General features: G+C 40.8%; 1 protein-coding gene and 1 pseudogene across 1 annotated transcript in view; one reads left to right on the forward strand and one right to left on the reverse strand.

Moving 5' to 3' along the window:
• The window catches only part of PTPRN (protein tyrosine phosphatase receptor type N), a 17642-nt gene extending 17386 nt beyond the window's left edge, over positions 1-256 (reverse strand). The window contains exon 1 of the mRNA XM_039844921.1: positions 58-256. Within this exon, the coding sequence (XP_039700855.1) occupies positions 58-172 (115 nt within the window). The 5' untranslated portion in view covers positions 173-256. The remainder of the gene's footprint in view (positions 1-57) is intronic.
• An 11679-nt stretch (positions 257-11935) lies between these two features.
• LOC120587865 (uncharacterized) lies at positions 11936-12051 on the forward strand (annotated as a pseudogene).
• Positions 12052-19706: the final 7655 nt, after the last annotated feature.

The raw sequence follows: 19706 nt of genomic DNA on the forward strand, positions 1-19706 counted from the left end.
CACACACGAGTTTTGCTCCCGGCACCATACTCCCCCTCTCCCGCGTTTCCTCCTGACCGTGGGCACTAATGGCGCTGCAGCCTCCCGGGCGGCTGCTCAGCAGTAGGAGGCAGAGGAGCACCCGGAGACCCCCGGATCCCCCGGCGCCCCCAGGCCGCCGCGGGCGCCGCATCCTCCCGGGCTCCGCGAGCTCGCTCCCCTGCCTGAGCCGCAGCGACGCTGGCCGGAGCCTGCCAGAGGGTCCAAGGCGGGGCCTGCCACTCCCCACCCACTTATGAGGCGGGGTCTACACGCCCCTCTCGCAGCATCGCGCCAACCCCGTCAGGGTGATGACGACATCTCCACCCCCGGTTCTTAGGCTTATTTGCGTCATAGGTGGCGTAAAAGCACTATCTTAGCGGGGCAGTTACCCACCCCACCCCTCCTCCACCAAACTGGAGCCTCACTAGAATTCCCACTTGGCCCTACCCCTTTTGACATATGCTTCTCCCCAAGGACCGCCACCTCTATTAGCTAGTCCCAAGGTTGACGAAAAGGGTTATAGTTGGCTGGCGGCCAAGAACGATATGGGAGTTGGGCAGTGTAAACGCCAAGATGAAGAACATAAAAAGAAATAGAATAGGTACTCTTATGCATCTCAATTAATGATACCTATGTTATCCTTAAGAGCATCCTGAACTCCAGTTCTAACAATGCCACCTACTAAGGGTATAACTTTGGGCAATTTGCTTAACCTCTCTGTGCCCAAATTTCCAGATCTGTAAAATGGAGGTAGGTGCTAATAGTACCGAGCTCACAAGGTGGTTGTGAGAGCTACAGGAATTAAACTCATGTGAATCGCTTAGAACAACTGCCTTGGCATATACTAAACACTCAATACATATTTGCTTTGTTATTAGCCTTGACTGTCTTTTGCCCTCTTCCACTTCGAGTCTATCAATAATCTTATGGTTTCTACCTGTAAAATATATCTCCAATCAGTTTACTTCTTTCTATACTCACTATCCTGTCTAAATCGCTGTGCCCTTTTCTCACGACTTTCATAGTAATCATCTAACTAGTCTTTTGCTTCCACTCCTGCCACCCAATAAGCTAGGGAATGAGCTTTGTAAAGTTCACATTTGATCACTTTACTCTCTTGCTTTTCAGTAAAAATTTTCCTTACTACAAAAAAAAAAAAAGTACATAGTAGTACACAACAAACACTCATCATCTAGACTTAAGTTATTGATATTTTGCCATATTTGCTTCTTTCAGTATTAAAAGTAAATAGTAGACATCATATTTCTCATATAAATATTTCAATATGCCTCTCCAAGAAATAGATTTTCCTATGTAACCAAAATGCTATTATGACATTTAATAAAATTTGCAATAATGTGCAAATATCACTCAGTTCATATTAAAATTTCTCAAATTGTTTCCAAAACTTACTTTTTTCAGCTATTTTGTTCAAAATAGGGGACATAGATCCCACTGCTTTTGGTTATGTTTCTTAATTTTGTTTAAATTAGTGTAGACAGGACTCTTTCCCCCTCTCCCCAACCTTATTTTTGACATTTTGTTGTTAAAGAGACCAGATCAGCTTTTCTTTACATTTCCCCACCTTCTGGATTTGTCTGATTGTTTCCTCATGATATAGTTCCCTGTATTTCCCCTATATATATCCTGTATTTCCTGTAAACTAGTTATATCTAAAAATCTTGATTGGATCAGGTTAAAGTATTTTTAAGCAAAATGCTTTATTCGTGATGCCATATGCCTCCAATTGCATCATTTCAGGAAATATGTAATGGCAGACTGTCCTACTGTTATTGATGCTAAATTGATCACTGGTTAAAGGTAGAGACAGGCAGATCTCTATATGTACAGTTTTGTTTTCCTGTTGTAACCAGTATGTAATTCATGAGAAGATATTTGGGCACTGAGACTACCTAGTTCCCTATCAGCTTTTCACCTAATGGTTTGCTTTGACGATCCTTGATTAAATAGTTTCATTAAAGATTGCAAAATGGTGATTCTTTTTCTCTCATTCATTTAACATTTGTTAAAGATGCATAAAGAGGAGCCATCTCTCATCAGCTAGGCTTAGTTGCCCTGAAATAAATTTCCAACTGGAAAGGCAACATACATTCTTAGTTTTTCCTCTTTAATTACTTATTTGCAAAGTAATGAGCTGGAGTAATAGTTACCTCTAACAGTGGCAAATAAGTTTTTAAAAAATATTTTTATGACTTCTCTTGTTAGAGCACTACTATGGAAGTATGGATTTTTATATGCTCAATGTGTATCAGTCAATTGCAGTAAATATTCTCTTTGATATTCAAATTGTCCCAGAGTAAGTCAGTGAAAGTTGCTTTAAACTGGTTCTGGTCTCCTTTTGAAACACCACATTAATCACTGAAAGATCCTTTTCTTTCTATCACTCCAAGATGTACCAGGTTTGTCTTTTTTATTTGCTGCCCTAGACGTGGAGCCATTCCTCCAAAGAGACTTAGTAGCTTTCATTAAGGATTGATTTTAGAGACCACATAGGGGTATTAGGATGATAACAGCTTGAGGCGATGTTGCTTCTTGGCCTTTCAGTGCACTGAGCTAGGATATTAAGACACACACTGATATTTCAAATTAAAATTTAACTGTGATTTTTTTTACTGAATTCTTTTGATTTTACACTTGTATTTCTTTATTCTTACACTGAAGTTTTTGGTTTCTAATGATCTTAACATAATCGCTTATATGTTTAATCCTACAATATGCATACAATAATTAACAAATCATAATACAAATATTACTCTGCAAATAAACAATGAATATGTTTAAGACTTTTGGTAGTTTATTTTGTCCTTAGACTATAACCCCTAGAGGTATACCGTCAAAATATTGTGTTCTAAAGTAATTTGAAATAGTTCTTTTGTTTGAGTAGTCATTTTTAACAAGTTGATGTATTATTTGGTAGGTTCGTTTCAGTTTGTTTTCAATTTTAGGGTTCGATCTTTTATATAATTTTATTTTTGGGACAATGTAAAATATTTATGTTGTTTAAAAATCAAAACCGTATAATAAGATATACTCAGGGAAGTCTCTGCACCTTCCACAACTCTCTCTGCTGTCTTTATCATTTCATTCCATTTATTTCCTTCTGAATAACGTTGCAAACTGTGAAATAGAGAGAAAAAGGCATAAAACAAAAACGAACAGCTCAATAATTTATCACAAAGTGAATACCCATGTAACCCAGGTCAAGAAGTAGAACATTTCCAGCATCCTAGAAGCCTTGTTGTGTCCCCCATACATTACCTCTTCCCAAAGGTAAATATTATTCATTCTCTTGGTGACCATATTTCTTCTTTGCTTTAATATATAATTTTATAATCTAAGGATGTAAACTTAGATTATAAAACTGTAAGAAAAAGCAGAGAAGCATGGTTTTGGGTTATCTTCAGCTTGGGGTTATCACAAATACATGGCGTGACTATATATTCCTTTGTACATGTTTCCTATTGCACATGTGTGTCAGGGGAAGAAAATACCTGTAACAATTTCACAGGAATGAAGCCAGGGAAATAAATATCCTCTCCTCACTCTCTTCATTCTCTCTCCCTGAACTCTTCTAGGTATTCCCATTGTCCTAACCTAATCAGAATCCAGAGGAAGAGTGTACTCACTGAAGTAGTCCACACACGTCAGCCTCTTCAAACAGAAAGCAGGGTGGAGACAAGTGGAGAGTAGATCCTAGGGGAAAACTTAAGGTATCTGCTCACTTGACCCTCTTCTCCCTACTTTTAAACAATTTTTTGAAAAAATCATCTAGTAGTATATTCTTTACTCTTTTGTAAGTAACCTGTCTTTGGTTGTCAACAGTTTTACTAGGCTGTGACTAGGGAGGGGTTTCTCCTTATTTACTCTCCTCAAGATTCAAAGGGCTTCTTGAATATGTGGCTTGATGTCTTTCCTCGGGTTTGAAACATTGTAGAAAGGACTACTTGCATTGCAACATGGAACTGTTGCAGAAGCCTTTCTTGCTTCAGGCCATCCTAGGAGCCTGATGGGTTATCAGTAAATAGGTCAGAGTAGCACATTGAAATGTGTTGTATTTTGCCACAAATGCCAGAGAGGCCCATTCTTTCAGAAAGAATATTATCTCTTTTTTATTGTGGTAGATGTCCAGAGTGAAGTAATTTTCTCATTTTAGAGAGGGTATATCAATATGCCACAGACAGTTGGACCCTAGAAACTTCATTGATGTGGCAGGACTCTGAACTTTCTTGAGGTTCTTCTTTCATGCATGTGTCTTATGGCATCTAGGATACTTGCTGCACCCTGTTCACTATATCCAATTGGCACAATATCATCGAAGATATTTTCTGTGGGATATCAGAGTAAAAAAAAAATGTCTTTCCATACCGTATTTTCACAGAAAGCAAGAGAGTGAACATAGCCCTGTTTCTTTTTTACTTTTTTAAAAATGTGACCACTAGAAATTTAAAATTATGTATGTAATTATAAATTATATTTCTACTGGACAATCAATGACTTAGAAAATTCTTTCTTTTCCATTCTTATTAGGAAAGACAGCTGGAAGAAGTTTGCATTCACACGGCAGCAAAGACAATAATATACCCTAAACCAGTCTTAATGCAGCTGTAAGGAAGTGTTTTAGATATTCTTAATTTAATGTATCAAATATACTATATTTTACTTTATTTTTAGCACTTTGGTTTCTCTTTAAGAAATCTTTTCTAACCCGTAGGACACGAAGTTATTTTTTTATACTGTTTTCTAAATGCTTTATCCGCAAAGTTTTGTAGAGTCATAGTTCAATGGCTTTAAGCTATGGAATAATCTTCAATGATTAATTCTTCACATTGGCATATAATCCACTTGGATTCTATTTGTGTGTATGAATAAAGTTATGAATAATTAAGTTATGAATAAAGGTGAAATTTTCTTCTTCAAGGGTATCCAATGGTTCCTCAACTATTTTTTGAAAAGATTACCCTCTCTTCTCTGCAGTGCCATCTTTATTATAAAGTGTCCACATTGTGTGTCTATCTATGGGCTCTTTTTTTCTATAGATCTACCTGTCTATCTTTGTATCGATACCACATTTTCTTAATTACTACAGCTTCATACTAAGTCTTGGTTTCAGGAAGAGCAGATCATTCCATTCTTTTTTTCGAAAACATTTTTTCTTATTTACCTTTTACGTTTTGAGAGGTTCATAGTTATTATTTATTATTAAAGGATAACATATCTAGTAAAGTATACAAACATGTTTATAGCTGTATGGTTATTAGTATATGTATACGACTCTGTTCCTCCTTAGAGAAACTACATCTTGATACCTTCCCATTTGCTGACACCTGTAAGTATCCAGTGAGAGTATTTTGAGAAGTATAAAGCTCTTCAAATAGGATATTCCAGTGTTTGGTTGGGCTGAGCATGGGTGGTCAGATTACTCACCCTCTTTAAGATTTTAAGATACTGGGAGCAACTTGGCAAGAGCCATCAAAATAGTTAATGTGTGTAAACTTTGATGGCAGCACTTCTCTGTTGATTCGTGGGAACTAGATGAGTGGGAGAGCCCTGGCAGGGGGTTTAATGTTGTAGGTGGAGACCCTCATAAAACAGCAGGCTTGTCTAACAAGGAAGGGTGGGCAACTAGATCACACAACATAGCTGGGTATGGTGGAGAAGGCTGACATTTCAGCTCTAGTCCCACCCTCATTTTCCCCACTTAAGGAGTCACCACTGGGAAGAAAACAAGACAGAGACCAGCCTCCATCAACACCAGCTGAAGAGTTGAGCTCTCCTCACCCCCACTGCCTGCTCTGGTCCCACCTCTCTCACTTCGGAAGCTCTGACAAGATCTGAACCCCAACTATCCCATCTCAAGACAAGTCACAGAAAGAATTTGCATAAAAGTCCATTTTAATGATCCAGATTTGAGTCATCCTGGAAGGCAATGGAGAGGGCATTGGGGCTGAGAGTCTTCAAACAAGGTCTCAGTCAGTGACAAGGTTGCAGCTCACAGTGTGGGTTGGCTCAAAGAAGCCCTAAAACAAGGAGAAAAAGGATTGGAATCAGTATGTGGGGAGATGGCCCCTCCCGCACCTAACTCTCCTTCTCCAAATGTTTCAATAACAGCCTGATTTGAATAAGCCCACAGTGACTCAGCCCACCAATTGAATGCCTGTTCTTTTGGTTCCCACATGTAATTCATCTTCACTCCCATGATTTTCTCTTGAGCTCAGGGCTAGAGAAGAATGGCAGCACCTTGTTTGCATTTGCAGAAGCACCATGGCAACAAATCCCTCACAGGTCTGTCACTTAGCTCTGAGTTTATTGACCCAGCAATCAATCCAGGCTTTGGAAGCCCAGATGCCACCTTACAGGAGTAGGAACCAAAGGAATCAGTTTCCTAGGAGACCACGAGGGGCTGGAAGCCCCCTAAAGTGCAGGTCACCTCTGGATGGAGTGCACACCAGCTTGGGGTGCTAGCTCCACTGCCACCAAGCTAGTCCAGGCCACCTCAGTACCTCCTGGACCAGGATGACCAACTCTTTACAGGCTTCTTAGTTTTTATTCTTGCTCTTTTCACAGTCCACTCCCCAGCATCACTAGAGTGGTCTTTTAAAATCGTATATCACATTATGACATCTCCTTCTTTAAAGCTTCCCAGTTAACTTACCACTATTCTTAAAGTCCAAAGTTTTTACCATGATTTATGAGATCCTGGATGGTTAGTCTTGGGTGCGCTTCTCCAACCTAATCTTCTACCACTGACATTTTCATCTGTTCCTCTAACATGCCATGGTATTCTTGTCTCAGAGGACCTGTAATTGCAGTGCTCACTGCCTGGGAGGCCCTTTCTTTATAACTTCCTCTGGCTCCCATCTTCTTGTAATTTTTGTCTTCATTGAAAACAAACAAACAAACAAGCAAGCAAGCAAACAAACAAACAAAAAAAACTGTCAGTGGGTAGGAGCCTGATGTTTAGAACAGCCCAACCTGGACTGTGGTCTCTGAGAGGAAGGGCAGGGGCTGTGCGTGGGAAAGGAATGGGAATCAGGAGACCTGGGTCTAGTCTTGCCTCTGCCATGAACCTACTATGAGTCCTTGAGTAAGTCCCTTGACCAGCCTGGGCTCCAATGTTTCATCTAGAAAGATAGATGGGAGTGCCAGATGGCTGTTTTCAATCTGTTTTCTGAAAAGTTCATGCATCTCAAAGAAATAACCCAGAGCTTTACCTAGGTGACTTGCCCAGGCCATAGAGTAGGGCAATGTGGTGTGTGCTTGTGTGTGTGTGTTCTGAATGTGAAGACCTCTGGGCTACCTCTCCCATTTATCCATCAGTTCCTATAAACAAAAGAGTACATAGAAAAAGGAAGACCTTTTATTTAATTTTGAAAACTGCAGTTTTCAATGCTTATGTATGATCCTTAGAGGTTACCATCACCTGCCCTCCCAACCTCTCATATGTACACCCACAGGCAGTCTGTGAGAGAGAAAAAGAAAGTGGGGGCGCCCTTTGATTGGGAAAGGTAAGATCTTTTCTTCAGCTTATTCATTCACCACTCGTTACCTATTCCCTACTTCATATCTGTCTTCCTCGTTTAAACAATTCCTTGGAGATTCCAACCTCCCTAGAAAAAGTGAGCCCCTCACCGCAACAGGCTTGGCCACCTGTTGTTTCAAGGCCTTCAAAACCAGTTTTGGAGGTAAAGCAGTTTCTTGTTCACCTTGACCATTGGGCTCTGTGAGGAGGGAAGCCAAGAGTTAAGAAGAAAGCAGAGATGGGTGCCAGGGCCCCAGAGGGAAAGAGAATGGACCCAAAGTTAGGGATTTAAAACTCTTGAAAAGAGACATGAGTCTCACTTTGGGGAAGAGGAGTCAAAGTTTCTCCTCTTGCTTGCCCCTAGAAGAGACAAGAATGACAAATGGAAGTGTCGCTTGCTAATAACCAACTTCCTCTCCCTTTGCAGATCTCACTAATGGCTCATGGTATTGTTTCCTGCAGATTCCAGGCAGGACCTCTGAATCATTCTCAATGTGCTCTTGGTAGCTCTTACTTGCAGGTTTAATACCTGTTCCCTCCCTGCTCTGTCTGTCTACCAAACAGCATGGACTGACCATAGGCCTCATGCACCTCATCCCAGTTGTTTTGGTGGGAAAAGCTGTCATCCTGTCCCTCAGACAGGGATCTTGGGGGCGGAGTCTGCTGATGTGCTCCAGCTCCTGGGTCATCATATCCTGGGGGATGTCATCCTTCCAGAACAAACCTGCAGGGTGAAAGGATGCAGTGAATTGACATCTGGGACTCTCTGGCCCACTCCAAGGACAAGGTAAGATCTATACTACCCCTCTCCCTCAAGTAGATAAATGATCATTATTTGTGGAGAGAATTAAATGAGATGGTGTATAAAAGTTGTTTAGCACAGTAATGTAATAAATATTCATGTAATAAATATTCAATTAGGATTAGGATTATATTCTCTTTGTTGATTCATTTGATTCTATTAAATATGATTAGGAAGGTAAAGAGTGCCTACAAAACTCTAAGGTAGTGATTTCTAAACTTTAATGTGTATCAGAATCTCCTGCTTGTTAAAATACAGATTACTGTTCCCACCTGTAGAGTTTCTGATTCATTAGGTCTGGAGCGAAGCTAAAGAATTAGCACTTCAAACAAGTTCCTCGATGGTGCCGATGCTGCTGGTCCTAGGATGCACTTTGAAAAACACTGCTGTAAAGTATTATACACATATTAGACACCAGTAGCAGTAGTAGTAATATGAATTCAAGCCAGACCTTTTCTATAACACATCCCCTATTCATGAAACTCTGCTTAAGGAAGGGTCAGCCATCTCTCCAAGGAACCTTCCACTCTCTTTCATTCTTCCCCTCTATTTGTCACAAAACTTGATCTGCTTCCTACTCAGACACAGGGGTGGATGTGTGTTTTCCTGGCTGAGAACTTAATGATTTATGGCTCTGGAAAGACTCAGATAGGGCCAGGGGCTGGCATTAGTCCAAAGGAGTTAGATGCTGGCCTCTTTCAGGGGCTTCTAGAAGCCTCTGCTGGGCTCTTCCCAAGAGTGCTTAAAGGCAAACAGCCCACCCATCCAACTCCACCCCCACTCTGCTCTCACTTCTTCTCCATGAGGTGAACATGACAGTAAAGTTTCAAGTAGAGACATTTGAGGAAGGAAATCTGTCCTCAGATCAAATAGCCACTCACTATCCTGCCTCCCCTTGTCTCTGACCAGGCCCCAGCCTCTCTTCTCCAGCTTAAACTCACCTTTGGGGCACAATCTGCTGCAGTACAATTTGCAAGTGCTGGGAGATTGGAGTAGTAAATTCTTGGAAGGGCCAGAACTTCCCCACTCCAACTTGGCCCTGACCGCCTAAGGACAAAACAGTGGCATCGGCAAGGAGCTTGGCCAGAAGCCTTCTAAACCCCAGCTGAAGAAAACTATCGTCCTTCCACTATGACCCCTGGGTTCCCTGGTCTCTGGCCCCCTTATCAGATCCCTTCCTCCTTTCAAGCACTCCTTTTCATTTTTCCCTTCCCCAGTTGCCACCTGCACTGTTCTTCAGCTGCTGCATCTCATTCATCTTTGATACCAACTTCCAAGTAATAACCAAGCTTACAGGCAAAGAGAAGCCTGTGGAGGCTGAGGTAAGCAGAGACTCAGATAGCTATACACAGGGGATACATAATCAGGTGAACAGGTGGGTCATGAGAAGCAGGTGAACTGCAATTCAGGAAAGGATTGGAAGCCTGGAGGAAATTAGGTAGGAGGCCTGTAATCCTTATAGGAGAAAATATTGGTATGTATAGGGTTTGAGTGCCTGGATCCTTGTCCTGAAAGCCACAGTTTGGGGGAGTATAGGCCCTAATGCTATACACATCTTCCTTATTCTAAGTAGATGTTGGAGAATTGGAGGAGAGTCTGGTTTTTTTTTTCTATAGTAAAATTACTGTGAATCATTATGGGCAGACCTCAAGAAAAGAAAATTCCCACTCACTGCATTCTGAGCTGCCGCTCAGTAATTGTGCAGGGTAGTTTGGCTTTTTCCTCCTTCCCCCACCATTTCCCCTAGCTCTTTAATTTATATTAGGCTGGCCTGGGCCTGCACCAGCTCAGCTATCTTCTTAATCTCTTTCATATTATTTACTATTTTAATTTTCTATTAAACTATTGGAATAAAAAATAAATAAAAAAAGAATTCTCTTCCCCAATCAAATGGATCCTAATATCAGTTTCCTGGCTTTAGGAAGGAACAGAACTTCCAGCATCCTACTGAGAAGGAAAAGATCTCTGGAAGGGAAGATCATTGTCTGAGGCAGAACTCACAGAACTGATAGGGAAAGTGACTTGGACTTCCTCGCTCAGACCCAGAGGGCGCCTGGCGTTGTCCGTGGTGCTGACAGGTGGCGGAAGCCAGGCATGGAGGCAGCTAGGGGCGGTCCAGAAGGCGAGGCATTCCCACAAGGCCTGACCTGCCTGCCTCCCCGCCTCCCACCCCACTCCTCCTATAATCTGCCACCAGGCTTCTTCCCACAGTCCTTTGCGAGTCCTCAGCATTGGCCTCTAAACCTAAGAATCGGGACGAGAGAGTTAGTATCAGACCAGGAACTTGCGCGGTCCTCCCCACGCTCTCTACGTGGAATTCTCGAATGCGAGCAGTTGGTCTCTGGCTTCTCAGACTTGAGTGCGCTGGTCCAGCCGGCGCAGAGCGGCTAGGAGGAAGGATGGGCTCTCCCCCTCCAAACTCTTTTACTCCAGTTTAATCTTCTTCTTATCGGAAACCGGATTGCAAACACCTGGCTTGTCTTTCGGCCCAGCCTTCCTTCCAGAACCAGGACCCCGATACCCGCGGTCCCTTCTCCTACTGTCCATAGGCCTGGCTCCCTGCCTATCTCTCAGCTCCCGGCATCATTTTCCCGGCTTGCCCTTCCTGTGATCGCATAGGCCGCTTTTACTTCCCGCTGCCCATTTGTTTTTTCCTTTCTCTTCCCGAATCCCAAGTTTTCCCGAGTCCGCTTCTCTTAGATCCATATCCCATATGGGGAGACCCACCCCAAGCCTGCGTCTCTTCTACGAAACGCTCTCTGCATTTATCTCTTTTACCGCCCCCCGCCCCCAAACGTTCTTTTCCTCCTAAATTCCTAACCTCGATTGAGGTCCCCCGACCCACTCCTTTCACGATCGTTCTCTGGCCTTGCCCGGGATCCCCCTCCCTGGGTTTCCTCCTGACCGTGGCCACTAATGTTGCGGCCTCCTGGGTGGCTGTTCAGCAGCAGGAAGCAGGTCCGGAGACCTCAAGCCACAGCGGGCTCGCTCCCCGCGGGTCTCAGAGGAGGTAGAGACCGCAGCTGGAATTGCTAGGTGGGGCTGTTGCTTTCCACCCGTCAACGAAGCTAGATCTGCACATCCCTTCCTTAGCACCTCCACCAAATCGCAGGTGGGCCTTGCCCCCTGAGGACGCCTATCCAACTCTTTCTTTCCTTTATGGTCCCCACAGCCACCCCACTCCCAGGTGCCCACGTTTTAATGTAAACCAGGTCCCGAGGACTACCGCTTCTACTCCTAGTTTCAAGGATGGAGCAACGGATTACCTGTAAGATATAGGTGCAAATTGTGCCTACCTCATAAGTTTATTACAAGGACTAAATGTAAACAATGACTGGACAGTAAGCACTCTATGTATTTAGTCTATTTTTCTTATCTTTGATGCTCACTTTACCCTCATCCTCCTAAAAAAGACCTTCAGCATACATGGATTTGACCTGCAAAATATATTGCACATCATTGCCATCACTCTGGTTCAAACCACTGTACTCTTTTTACTAGAGTTATTGCACTAACTAGCTGACGAACTAACTGGTCTGTGTTTCCACTCCTGTTTAATTGTAGGTTAGTGAGAATTCTCCCCTGCCCTGAACACACCCGATCTCCTCTGATCTCGGAAGCTAAGCAGGGTCGGGCCTGGTTAGTACTTGGATAGGAGACCACCTAGGAATACCAGGTGCTGTAGGCTTTAAAAAATTATAGGTTAATGTGTAAGCTTTCTAAACCCTAGACTGGCATTTCAATATTTTGTTTATTAAGCTTAAAATTTTTATTATGAAAATTTTCAAATATTAAAAAAGAGAAGAATCTAATGAACACACATGTACCTACCACTCAGACTAACAATTAAGATTTTGTCACAGTTGCTTCTTTCTCTTGATGAAATATTTAAAAGTAATTTACAGACATCATGACATTTTCATCCTAAATAATTCAATACTCATCTCTTAGAATTAATGATAGTTTTGCTACATAACCACGATACTATGACGATGGCCTGTAAAGATGTCCATGTCTGAATCCCTGGAGTCTGTGAATGTTATTTTGCATGGTAAGAGGGCCTTTGCAGGTGTGATTAACCTTAGAAGGTGATTAACCTCAGATAAGGAGAGGAGAGTGGTATGGATTTTCTAGGTGTGTCCCATAGAGTCACAAGAGTCTTTATAAGGGAGAAGTAGAGTGTTAGAGTCAGCAGTGGGAGATGTGACATTGGAAGCAAGAGGCTGGAGTGAGGCAAGGTAGGGACCCCAAGCCAAGGAATGCAAAAAGCCTCTAGAAGCTAGAAAAGGCAAGGAAATGGATTCTCCCTGTAAGACTCCTGAAGGAACGCAGCCCCACTGATATCTAGATTTTAGATTTCTGACTTCTGGAACTGTTAAGATAATAATTTCCATTGTTTTTAGACACTAGGTTTGAGGTGATTTGTTACAGCAGAAATTGGAAACAAATACAGCGATGAAAAATATTTACCATTCCCCAATTTACGTAATTCTGGATAGGACTTCTTTATCAGATAAATGATTTGTGAATATTTTCTCCAACTCTGAACATTTCATTTTAAGTTCCTTAAAAGTGTCTCTTCAAGAGCAAAATATTTAATTTTGAGGAAGTCCAAATTATGAATTATATCTTTTATGGTTAATGCTCTGTTCTTAGAAATGTTTGTCTACCCCAAACTTAAAAATATTTTCTCCTATGTTTTCTTCCAAAAGTTTGGTTATGCTAGCTTCATAAAATCAGTCAGAAAGCATTGCCTCTTTTGTTATGCTCTGAGTTTGTTTATGATTGATATTAATTCTTCTTTAAGTGTTTAGGTCTACAGTTTCTTTGTGAGAAAGTTTTATTACAATTTCAAGTTCTTTAACTATTCAGATACTCTATTTTCATATCTGTTTTGGAAACTTGAATTTTTCAAGAATTTTTTTCATAATATTTAAGTTATCACATTTGTTAGCATAAATGTATTCATAATATTTCTTTATTATTCTTTTAATTGCTATAGAATTTGAAGCATTTTCACTTTTTAATTTCATTATGTTAATTTATATTTTTCCTCTTTTTGCCTTTATCAGTGTAGCCAGAGATTTTATAAATTTTATTGATCTTTTTAAACAATTGACTTCTGGTTTTATAGCTTTTTCTCTATTGTTTGCCTATTTTATTGATTTCAATTCTTTATTATTGTTTCCTCTGGGTTTCATTTCTTTTTCTGGCTTCTTGTGTTGGTAGCTTAGATGATTGATTTAAATATTTTCTTCTTTGCAATAAATGCATGTAAAACTATACATTTCCCTCTAAGCATTTTTTTGTGTTTTATTTATCAAATGGTTAATATTTTCTAATTTTTCTTCTGACTACTTAGGCCCATGGATTAATTAGATGGATGTTGCTATTGGGGATTTGAAAGTTTTTTTGTTATTTATTTATATTTTAATTTCAATGTGGTCTGAGAACATACTTTGTATAACTTTGTTTTGACTTTACTAATTTCATTTCATGGTTCAGCATATACTCTATCTTGTTGAATGTTTCATGTATGTGAGAAAAGAATACATATTCTGTAAATCTTGGTTTTAATGTTCTATAAATGTCAAGTAAGTCATATTGATTAATGTTTAATGTTTTTATATCTGTTGTGATTTTTGTCTGCTTGTTCTATCCATCATAACCAAATATATTGTAGAATTGTCTGCATTTCCTTTAGGTTTTATTAGTTTTCCTTTATGTTTTTGAAACTGTTATTTGATGCATCCATATTTAGGATTGTTATGCCCTCTGGAAGAATTGATCCTTTATCATTATGAAATATCCCTCTGTATCTCTAATAATCCTGCTTATCTTAAGCCTACTTTTTCTGTTATTCAGATGGCCACAACAGCCTTCTGTTAGCATTTTCATGGCATATCTTTTCTATTATTTTACTTTCAAGTAATCCCTGTCATTATATTTAAAGTATATCTCTTGTAAACAAGACATGGTTTTACTTTGTTTATTTTCTTTTTAAATCCAGACAGACAATCTCTGCCTTTTAATTGGATTGTTTAGCTTTTTATATTTAATGTAATTATTAATATGTTTGGGATTAATTCTTCCATTTTATTTGTTTTCTATTTGTCTTATCTATTTTCTCTTCCTTTGTTTCTCCTCTTCTTACTTTTGGGATAATCAAGTAATTTTTAGTATTCAATTTTATTTTATACCCTTTGTATTATTTTTAAGATATTGCTTTAAAAATTACAGTAAGCATTCCTAATTTATTACAACTGCTTTAAGTTAATATTGTGCCACATCACTTAAAGTGTGTAAACCTTACAACAATATAATTCATTCGCCCTTCTCATTGTGTCTTATTGTTATATATTTCTATATAGTTTGTAAACCACAATACTTTTAAAACTTATTTTTGCCCCATAAGTCAGCAGACTTTTAAAGACATTAAGGAAAAACAGTCATATATTTACCATTTCTGGTGTATGCTCTTAATTCTTTCCTTCAGGTTCCAGTTTCTATCTGGGATCATTTTCTTTCAGTCTGAAGAGCTTCCTTTGGCATTTCTTGTGCAGGTCTGCTGACAATGACCTCTCATATCTTTTGTTTGTTTAAAAATTTCTCCATTTCTCCTTCATTTTAAGAAGATGTTTCCACTACGTACAGAATTTTGGGTTTGCCTTTTTTCTTTCAGCATTTAAAGATATTGTTCTATTGTTTTCTGGCTTCTACGGTCTAAAAGACAGCCTTCATTTTTAGCATTGGCCCTCTAAAAGAACTGTCTTTTTTTCCTCTGTCTGCTTTAAATATTTTCCTTTTTATTTTGGTTTTCAGCAACTTGACTATAATGTGCCAATGTGCGACCTTTTTGTTTTGATCCTGCATGGGTTTGCTGACCTGCTTTACCTGTGGATTAATGTATATCATCAATACTGGAAAATTTTTAGTTATTATCTCTTCAGACACTTTCGCCCCTCTTGTGTCTCTCCTCTCCTTCTGAGACTCCAATTACATATATGTTAGTTTATGTAACTACTTGCTATTATCCTGCAGGTCTTAGGTTCTGTGTTCTGTATTTGTTTTAATATCTTTCACTCAGTGCTTTTGTTTGGATAATTTCTATCTACTTGATCCTTTCTTCTACATCTAGTCTGCTATATTAAATTTATTCAATGAATTTTTCATTTCAGATATTATTTTTTTATTTACAGAATGTGTGCTTTGTTCTTTTTTATAGTTTCTATTTCCCTGTTCAGATATTTTCCACTAGGTTTCTCGAAATATTACTCTGCACACATGCCATTTAGAAAGTAGTTAAGGCTTTGAGGGGAATTTGTAGGTAGATTTTGGGTTCCCCTCTCTGTAGCTCACTTATTTCCCAGCTTTCTGCCTTGATTTCCAGCTGCTCTGGTGTTTCTATACCCCAACTTCTGCTTCCTCAGCTGCTCAGACTGCTACTTCCTGCCTGAGCTGTTTCTCTGTGTGCTACAGAAAATGGTGAAGTGTCCTTAGGGAAAGTCCTGTTAAGTGTGGAACGCACCCAGAAGGCTCATTTTTTTTTCTTCAAGATTTATATGCCTTTTAATTTTTCTTGCTTTTGGTTGGTCTGAATGTTTTCATAAAGTTATTTTTATATTTTGCCTTTGTTAGCAGGAGGATCTGACACAAGATATTTTGTCACACCAGGAACTGGAGTTTTATCTGGTTTAATGATCTATGTGTATCATTGATTTATGTTACACATAACATTTAAAAATTATTTACAGAACTAATTTGAGGCCTAGGAGCAAATGAGTATGAGACTTATTTGAGAAGTATAGTGCTACAGGAAAAAGAGACATAATGGTCTTTGGATGGGTTGAGCATAGGTGAGTGTGCTTCTCTCTCCCTTTTAAGATATCCCACTACCAGAGAAATAGCTATCGAAACGATAAATTACATATACATTGATGCTGTGCTTCTTTTTGCTATTCATTGGAGGGGTCCCTAATACTGAAAGTAATACTGTCAGAAGACCAAGCAGGATCTCAGGCCTATTGGACTTGGAGTTCAAAGAAAGTTTCTTTCCCAAGGAGAAAAAGACTACCATGAAGTATGGTAGATGGAGGGAAGGGAGTGGCTGAAAAAAGGTTGCAATTCAGTTGTGGTCCTACCCTGCATTGCATTCACATTATGAATGATGTCTAGAAAGAGAAAGGGTTCAGAAACCAGGCCTCAGTCTGCACCAAGGATCTATTCTACACCCCCACCCCAAGTGTCCCCTCTGTTCTGGTCCTGCATAATTCACCTCAATGGTTCTGGCTGGAGCCCACCAGTCCTGACATCCAACAAGCCTACAGAAAGGGTTTCAAGAAAATTCACTTAAAAAATCCAGAAGCAGGTTGTCTAGAATTGTCCCTCTGAATGTCAATGCAGAGGTGGGAGATGCAGGATACCTCAAAGTTTTGCTGAAAGAAACAGTTTAAGGAAGTTCTGAAATGAGAGGAAACATGTGATTTGGATTTGTGTGTTAATGTGCTGGAGGACTCCCCCTCTACAATGAAAACTCCTCCTCCTCTACTAAATGACAGGCTCTAATAGCAGTCTTGACTTGGGCAAGTCCTGAAGCATAGTGACTCAGCAACTGCCTGACAACTGGTCTCTCCTTGGCTCCACATCTGATCTTCTCTCCCCCCCTTGATTTTCCTTTAGGTTTAGAGCTAGTCAAGGACCCTGACCTGGAGAAGAATGTCAGATTCTTATTTGCATACTTTAACACCATGGAAACCAGTTCTCATTATGGGGATCAGTCACTTAGTACTGATGATGTCAACCTATGGACCAATCCAGATAGCTGAAACACAGTTGCCATGGTGACAGGAGTCAGAAGCTGTTTCCTTGGAGAGCATGAGGGTCTGGATTCCCCTTGAGGTTCAGGCTGCCACTGGTAGAGTACATGGCCTGCTGGAAGTGCTCAGCTCCACTGTGATAGACCAGCCCAAGCCATCAGTGTCCCCCAGACCAAAACAATACTTCCTAACAGGTCTACCTGTTCCATTCTCGCCCTCTACAAATATGTTTTCCAACAGTGGTGGCTGACGGTATAAGTCCCGATCTGAGTTCAAAAGCCCGAGAACCAGGGGCAGCTCAAGTAGAAAGCAAATTCTCCCTTTTTGTTCTATTTGGGCCCTCAGTGGGTTGGATGATGCCCAACAGCTTAGTTTATAATTCAAATGCTAACCTCTTCCAGAGACACCCTCACAGATATACTCAGGAACCATGTTTCACCAGCTATCAGCCAAGTCAAATTATCACATAAAGTTAACCATTACAGTGGGCAGCTAGGAATGAACCCTACTGGGGACTCCTGAGGATCTGTGTAGAACTTGTCTCAGACATACCTAACCCAGGGAATGATATGCTGCAATATTTATTTACCAAACTCAGTCCTTAACTGGTTGATGGTTGCCTCTGGAGGTGTTAAATCCAGACATTTCTGGGCTGTCTTGAGCCGGGTAGGTGAGTTCCTCTGGCATTCCAGAAAACCCATAATATGAGAAGCAGAGAGCCCAGAGCTTGAGGTGGGGAGCTGCCAGCATGTACAGACACTTTCCAACTGCAGCTGCAGGTAAGCTCAGATTTGGGCTAGGGGATGAGACAGGGCACATGCGGGGTCTGCTACACAGGTGCATGTTTATGTTATATATATGACTTACCTTCCTGACTAGTCCTCATTGCCTTGAGGCAGGAACCATGTATTGTAGTGTCCAGGCACAGTGCATGTATGATGGGAAAAAGTAGGGTGGGAGGTCGGGGTCAACCTAGTTAATAAGAACTAGGTACTATATAAATTGATATGAGTTGGGTGTTACATATAGCTATGTCATTAGACACAAGGATGCAGGAGAAATGACCTGCACTGGCAGCATGGCTAAGCCTATATTACCAGAGGAGTATCTCTTAATTTCTCTGGGTTCTATAAGTGGATGGGTGCTAGGGTCTAAATATTTGTGTCCCTTCAAAATTCATATTTTGAAAATTTAACCCCCAAGGTGATAGCATTTAGAGGTGGGGGCTTTGGGAGGTGATTAGGTCATGAGGATGAAGTCCTCATGAATGAGATTAGTGCCTTTATAAAGGAGACCCCAGAGAGATCCTGCTTCCCTTCTACCATGTGAGGTTACAGTAAGGCCCTTTCTATGAACCAGGAAGCAGGCCCTCACTAGACACTAAATCTGCCAGTGCCTTGATCTTGGGCTTCCCAGCCTCTAGAACTGTGAGAAATTTCCGTTGTTTATAAGCCATCCAATCTATGGTGTTCTGTTATAGCAGCCCAAATGGACTAAGGTCCCATGTGCTCTCATTTGTGAGGATCCAATGAACTAATTATGAAGGTGCTTTGAGAAATAGAAAGCTTGAGACATTGGACATGTGGAGTTTGGATGGATTGAGCAATGGTAGCTGGTCTCCACTTTCCCAGGGGCAAATTAGCCATAGGCATCAAAATGTTAAATGTGAGAGGCTTTGGTTGTAGAATTCTCAGTGTGCTTCCTTGGGGTCGGGGCTGGCATGACTGCTCTGTAGGAGACCCTAATGTCCGAAAAGCACTGTGAACATCAGAAGGCAGAGTAAGGTCCTAGGCCTGCTTGACGTGGGATCTGAAGGGAAGGATTTCCTTCTACAAATGGAAAGAGGACCAAGGAGACACATTTGAAAGCTGTGGGTGGCATGGCTGTGATTCTAGCTGTGATTCCACCTTGCCTTTTACCCACTTTAGAAATGCTCTGTGGGAGGAGGAAGGGTTCTGAAACCAGGCCTTCAGCACAATTAATGTAGGGAGGAGGCAAGAGAATTAAAATGTTAATCAAGCCACATTCAGAGACTGCAATGTGCTGATCAGCCCTGCAGCCAGATCAGGAGGACTCCTTCAGAACAAAGGAAAATTTCTGCTGGGATTGCTAACAGCCCATTCCCCACACCTGTGAAGGGGGAACAGGAACCGAGAGTCACTCCCTCTGGCTAAAACCATGGGGGACCTATGGATTAAAGGCTGGGAACTGCCAGCAGGCCTTTCACTCTACTAGTTCTTAGTTTTCCAGGCTACGCAGTCTTCCCCTTCCTCACTGTAAGTCCATATCAAAGGAAATGGGAACGAATGAATTCCCTGAACACTCCGGGTTCCTCTCAGGGCCTTTACTCTGTCTCTCTCTTTCCTTATCTCTATTGTCTCTGTCTCTTGCACTGTCTCTCTCACTCTCTGTCTCTGAGAGGAGACCACATTCTGTTTGTGGTGTGTTACCCACTTTCTAATAAACTTTCTTTTTGACTCTAACTTTGGTGTGTGGGTTGAATTCTTTCTTCACTCTCTGCCAAAGG

Source organism: Pteropus medius, unplaced genomic scaffold, assembly GCF_902729225.1.
Source record: "Pteropus medius unplaced genomic scaffold, Ma_sr-lr_union100, whole genome shotgun sequence".
In the NCBI taxonomy this organism is placed as follows: Eukaryota; Metazoa; Chordata; class Mammalia; order Chiroptera; family Pteropodidae; genus Pteropus; species Pteropus medius.